We start from the raw sequence: 5,846 nt of genomic DNA, 5'->3' as shown, positions 1-5,846 counted from the left end.
ACCCCCCCCCCCCCCCCAGCCCTCCTTCCCCCACCCACCCTTCCCCCACTCCCCCACACACACCAACCCACTCACCACCTCATAGTCCAAGATCATCTACCGTAACTTTGCCACGCTCTTCTTCATCTTTGTGGTTGACTCGTCCGAGTCGGACCTCGGTATTCTCGACCTCATCCACGCCTTTGTCGAGGCCCTCGACGCGTGCTTTGAGAACGTCTCGGAGCTGGACATCATCTTCCACGCAGACAGAGTCCACTACATCCTGGACGAAATGGTCATGGGTGGCCTGGTCCTAGAAATCAACCAGACCATCGTGGCAGAGGCCATCCGCGAGCAGAACGCCATCGAGAAGCAGGAGGGCGCAGACCTCGGTTCGGGCGCGGGCACAAAGGTCAAGTCGCTCATTTCCAAGATGCGCCGCAACTGAGTGTGGCGAGCTCCTCACCCTAACCCACCCACTCCCTCCACTACCTCATCGAGTGCTTCCAGGCAGCGATCCCATGGCGGCTGGCCGCACACCCGTCCGAGATGCACCGTAAATGAGTGTCCCGCGAGATAGACGGCCCCATCAAGCGCGGCAGCCGGGTACCCGGCGAGGCCACGCTGCGAGACCCACGCCACCCCGTCGCCAGCCCCGAGCTCGCCGCGGACTAGCTGTCCCAGGCTAGCGTGTGGGCCTGCACGTGCGAGGCTGGCCACAATCTCGGCCGCCAGCGGCGATGCACGCGCCAACGCGAGGACCCCGGTCGACGGCCCGCGGTAGTCGCGGGCAAGAACAAGGCCGGCATCGGCACCCGCGTCGAGCTCCGCCAGCATCGTAGGCCATGAGACGTCGAGCCGCGCGACAAGCGCGTCGCCGTCAAGCCAGATGAGCCACTCGGTGCTGGCATTGGCGTACCAGTTCGCCACAGCCCGCGCCTGTAGCACATGGCCGTGGAGGCCAAACGCCGCTTTGACGCCCACATCGACCTCGCACGTGTACATGTGCCGTGCGCAGTACGCCCGCGCCCGCTTCGCCGCCTCGCTCGCCACTCGAGGCGGGAACCTGCTCGCAGTTGCCACGCACGCCACTGTCACCGATGCAGAACTTGCGCCCATCTGCCCACCGTCGCCGCTCTCGCCGCGCCACCGCACGTACGCTTCGCCACTCGGTCGCACCAGCGCAAGCCACAGGACACACACAACGACCACAACAAAAACACACACTGCCACACCAGCGCGTACTTGTTGCCGACCGGCGCCGGTCAGCCCCAGACTCTGCCCACGCTCGCTCGCCTCGCCGCCGTCGTCGGCCTCAATGCCGGCCTCCGAGCCCTTGACTCGCGCCTTACCGACCGGCGCCACCAGCCAAGCCACACAGCCACGGGTAGCTTCTCGTGCCATCATACCAGCCCACCGCGTCCATGAAAGTGCCAGCTCGCCGCGATCGATGCGTCTGCGGATGTCAGCTTCGGCCCGCGCCCGCCTCCACGCCGCCTCCAGATCCTCATCGCCGACCGCCGCCCATCGCCTCCTGTCGGCATCGCCACGGATATCCGGCGCCATCGCCCCATCGTCACGCCACAAATGCACGCCTCGCTCGTCCATCACCCATCCCATACTCCCCAATGATGATCAGTCGCGGAGCAAGCCGCGATCAGCCGCAGCCGGCCGAGTCAAGTGCCAAAGCCAATCTCTCCCAGCGCCCAACCGTAGTCGTTGATGACGTGGATAAGGATGGTTTCGCCCTTGCTAAAGTCGAGCTCATCGTGGTTGGTCCCCGAGAACGCTTACTTGGCGCGGACCCGCTCGACAGCCGCCGACGTCCCGTGCCCGCCCATCCCCCCACCCCCCCCCCCCCCACCGCTCAGTAATCTTTGCTCTCATCAAAATGATCGCAACGCACCGAAAAACCACCTGCGTCTGCCACCGCCACCACCCATCGCCATGGCTGCACATAGCAACGAGTGGCAACCGCCGCTGGCGCGGGTGCGGACGCAAACAACGCTTGCGGTGACAGTGTCGGCGGCCAAGGGTGTGCCTGCTACGGTTCGCGGACAGGTCGAGGTGTGCGAGACCGGCAATGGCTTGGCGAGGTGGACGCAGGTGACGGCCGACGCCTCACAGGCTCCGTTCTGGGGCGAGTCGTTTGTCGTCCCGCTCGACACACGCTTCGGCTCGCGCTGTGTCAGGCTTACTCTCTATGCTCAAACCGCTGCCCGCCATCCGTATCCCATCGCCGCCGTGTCGCTCTCCACCCACGACCAGCTCGACCCGGCGCACTCGACCCTCGAGTCGGGCCACATCGAGGCCTGGTACCCGCTTACTCTCCCGCGCATCACCCTCGGCGGTGCCTTTATCCACGGCGAGCTTCTGCTCGAGCTCAAGCACACTCCAGCCTCGCTCTCCGATCCTGCTATGATCTTTGTTCGCGTCCGCAGAGCGGTCGGTCTCGCGCCGCGTGTCGACGGCACCGCCCACCCTTATGTCTCGCTCTCGTTTGTCGGCGTCGAGGCCAAGACAAAGGTCGTCAAGTCGAGCCTCGATCCGGTCTTTGTCGCTGACGGTGCCGAGAATGAGGACGAGACTTTCTTTGCCTTTAAGCTCCCAAAAGGCGTCGACATCGACTCGCCCTCGTTCACCTCGCGCCTCTCGGTCTCGGTCTGGTCTACCACGCCGCGCGGCATGACAACGCTCCCTGCGCCAGCCTTTCTCGATCCGCCGCCTGCAGTCGCCGACGAACTCGGTCTCGCGCCCGAGTATCTCGACATGCTCGCAGCGTACAAGGCGGCCGCCAGCTCGTCGGCTTACGCTGCCGCCACTCTGGCCAACGGTGCGTTCATGGGCGCTGCGCACGTCGACTTCAAGTCGCCGGCTCTCCGCCACTCGCTCGCCTCTGCGCAAGTCACCCCGCTGTGGCTCACCCTCGGCGAGGTCCTCCCGGGCATGTCGCAAGTGGCGATGGCGCTTCCGTCGGGCGCCGGCGCACTCGGCTCTATCCGCCTCAAGACGCTCTTGGTCACCGACCGCATCCTCTCGCTGCGCCACTACGCACCGCTGGTGTACCTGATGGAAGACCCCAAGCTACGGGCGATTGCCGCGCTTGGTAGCCACACCCGCGCCCGCGAGGACGCTGCCCGTGCGCTTGTCAACGTTTTTGCCGCCCGCCGCCGTGCCGTCTGGCTCCTCAACACGCTCAATCAGGCCGAGGTCCGCGCCACCAGCGATCCAGCCATCATCTTTCGCGGCAACACCATCGCCACCAAGGTCAACGACGCGTACCTCAAGCTCATCGGCATGGACTACCTGCACTCGGTCCTCTACAAGCCCATCGCCTTCCTATACAAGACGTCGCTGCCGCTCGAGGTCGACCCAAGTCGCCTCGGGCCCGACGACGACCTCGACCGCAACTGGCACTACCTCAAGACCGTTGCCAACGAAGTCTGCGACGCCATCTTCAACTCGGTCGATGCCATGCCGCTCCCGCTCCGCATCGTCTTTGGCTTTCTCCAGCAAGAGGTTCTCGACTCGTTTCCGGGTAACAACGTCACCCCGTACACTGTTGTCTCGGCTTTTCTCTTCCTCCGCTTCTTTTGTGCCGCCATTCTCGGCCCGACCCTTTTCGGCCTCGCCGAGACGCTCGCCTCGCCGACGGTCGCGCGCTCGCTCACCCTTGTGGCCAAGACTCTGCAGAACCTGGCCAACCTCATGACCTTTGGTCCCAAGGAGCCGTACATGGCGCCGATGAACGAGCTCATCGAGGGCCGCATGGATGAGATGCGCCAGTTCCTCAACGCCGTTGCCTCCATTCCAGACTCGGCGCCGCGCATCGTTGATACCCATGCGCTCGAGCGGTGTACGCCCGACAGCATCGACCTCGAGCGCGAGCTCGCCCTCCTCCACCAGCACTTTTTTCGCTGCCGTGACGGCATCGCCGCCGATGCTGCCACCGACAGCCCGGCGCCCGGTGAGACGCGTGCCGTCCTGCCCGACCTTGTTGCCACCATTGACACCATCGCTCTGCTTGTCGAGAATCCGCCGCCGTCGCCGGATGTGCTCGACAATGCCGTTGCTGCCGTCACCGCCATCGCGCCTCAGTTTGCTGGCTACTCGGTCGAGACGGGCGCACCCGAGCTTGCGCTTGAGACCGCGTCTCTTCACTCCAACGCCGAGTTTTACGCCGACGCCCAGGAAATGGACCGCAAGCTGCGAACCAAGAGCATGGCCCGGCACGCATCGCTCTCGTCGGCCCGCGCACGCGCGCTGAAGGCCCGCGCTAAGCGCAACGCCGAGAACGACGTTGTCGGCTCGATTGACGACCTGGTGGCTCTCGGCGCGAACGAGCCCTCCGCTTCCGATGCACCCGGTGCTTCGTCGTCGCCTTCATCATCCACTCCGCCACCGGCCTCCCGCCCGGACATGCGCAACCGGCTCGGTCCAGGCGTCCGCCCTGGCAATCCGACCCACCGCCCGCTGTCGGCCGGCGGCGTGCCGAGATCGGCGGCGGAGACGGTGTGGGACGCCGCTGCCTTTGACGCCTTTGTCTCGTCGCTCAACCTCTACACCAAGACCATCCATCGCACCTGCCACGACGTCTTCAACGGTTTTGCCATGATCTCTTTCCTAGCTTCGCTCCGACCCAACAACGACCGAGCGGCAGCAGCCTCGGTCGCCAACGTTCTGCTCGCGCGTGGTGTCTTCCGCGCCGTCGAAGCCGCGCCCAATGGGCAGCCGCTCGCCATGCGCGACGACCGGGTCACCCTCTACACCCTCCACGAGGATGGCATTCCCGCTGGCGACAAGCTCTTCCGCCTCATCGACAAGATGCGTCTCTCAGTCACGTTTCGTGACGAGACGCTGTCGGTCAAGCAGCACCGGCTCTTCCGCGGCATGGACGCTGTCAACTACTTTGTGGGCAGGTTCAAGACGCCCGACCGCCGCGCTGTCACCCTCTACTGCCAGAGCTTGATGGACCATGGCATCTTTGCCCCGTTTGAGTTTGCCTCGTTTGAGGACTCGACCCGCCTCTTTGTCGTCCGCACGCCGGTCGAGGCCTCGCCGCTGGCGTCACCATCGTCGCCGTCTCCCGCGCCGTCGTCGCCGTCCAACAGCGCTGCGCCTGCTCCGGCTCCAGCCCCGGCCCCGACTCCGGCCGACAACGACGATTCCTCGTCAGACGACGACTCGGACGACGACGCAACCGCCGCCGCCGCTGCAGCTCGGCAGGTCGAGGCGCAGGCCATGCTGGTCATGACCAAGTGGACCAACAAGCTGTTCATCTCGATGGGCAAGCCCAGCCTGCGGGTCGACGATCCGGCCTCGGACTACACCTCGGGCGTTGTGCTCAACCTCGTGGTCCAGTTCTGTTACCCGACATTTGTCAAGTCGCAGGTCTTTCAGTTCTTTGCCGCGCCCTCGACTGACGCCGAGTACTACGCCAACATCTCGGCCGCCGTCGACTATCTCTCCGGCATCGGTGTGCCATTGCTCACCGGCTACGCCTCGATTCCTGTCCTCGTCAACAAGATCCGTTCCGGCAACCAACGCGCCACTCTCACCGCCCTCAACCTCATCCGCAAGCATCGCCCGCGGTAAAGCCCAAATCTTAGTCCTTCCCGCCCCGTCATGTCCCGCGTCTGAATCCCGGTGTGCACCTGGCGTCGTGACGTGGCCACCTGCGGACAATGCGACCCAACCGAACAACCCCACCACCACCACCCCCACCCCCACCCCCCCCCCACACACACCACCTCCTCCTCCTCCTCCACCTCCACCACCACCACCAACACCAACACTTTGCTACATCCACTACAGTACTCCACCACACAAATGGCTTCCAACAAGGGTAAGCCCCCTTCTTCCCCCCC

At 64.9% G+C, this 5,846-nt stretch overlaps 4 protein-coding genes across 4 annotated transcripts in view; 3 read left to right on the top strand and 1 right to left on the bottom strand.

Moving 5' to 3' along the window:
* AMSG_07388 (uncharacterized protein) overlaps positions 1 to 427 on the top strand; it is a gene marked incomplete at its 3' end in the record, with an annotated part of 1,515 nt that extends 1,088 nt beyond the window's left edge. The window contains exon 2 of the mRNA XM_013900836.1: positions 86 to 427. Within this exon, the coding sequence (XP_013756290.1) occupies positions 86 to 427 (342 nt within the window). The remainder of the gene's footprint in view (positions 1 to 85) is intronic.
* Positions 109 to 1,545, bottom strand: AMSG_07387 (uncharacterized protein; the record flags this gene model as incomplete). The annotated part of the gene is made up of 2 exons (XM_013900835.1): positions 109 to 1,139; positions 1,257 to 1,545. The coding sequence occupies 2 exons, from the start codon at positions 1,543 to 1,545 to the stop codon at positions 442 to 444; spliced, it is 987 nt and encodes a 328-aa protein (XP_013756289.1). The 3' UTR covers positions 109 to 441.
* A 381-nt stretch (positions 1,546 to 1,926) lies between these two features.
* AMSG_07386 (uncharacterized protein) lies at positions 1,927 to 5,574 on the top strand (the record flags this gene model as incomplete). Its single annotated transcript, XM_013900834.1, has 1 exon — positions 1,927 to 5,574. One exon carries the CDS (start codon positions 1,927 to 1,929, stop codon positions 5,572 to 5,574), a length of 3,648 nt encoding a protein of 1,215 aa, XP_013756288.1.
* A 234-nt stretch (positions 5,575 to 5,808) lies between these two features.
* The window catches only part of AMSG_07385 (cytosolic acetoacetyl-coenzyme A thiolase), a gene marked incomplete at both ends in the record, with an annotated part of 1,577 nt that continues 1,539 nt past the window's right edge, over positions 5,809 to 5,846 (top strand). Inside the window, one exon of the mRNA XM_013900833.1 lies at positions 5,809 to 5,824. Coding sequence (XP_013756287.1) covers positions 5,809 to 5,824 — 16 coding nt within the window. The remainder of the gene's footprint in view (positions 5,825 to 5,846) is intronic.

Source organism: Thecamonas trahens (genome assembly GCF_000142905.1).
Source record: "Thecamonas trahens ATCC 50062 unplaced genomic scaffold supercont1.34, whole genome shotgun sequence".
In the NCBI taxonomy this organism is placed as follows: Eukaryota; order Apusomonadida; family Apusomonadidae; genus Thecamonas; species Thecamonas trahens.
The sequence above is the reverse complement of the archived record's forward strand: the minus strand, read 5'-3'. Positions and strand labels throughout refer to the sequence as shown.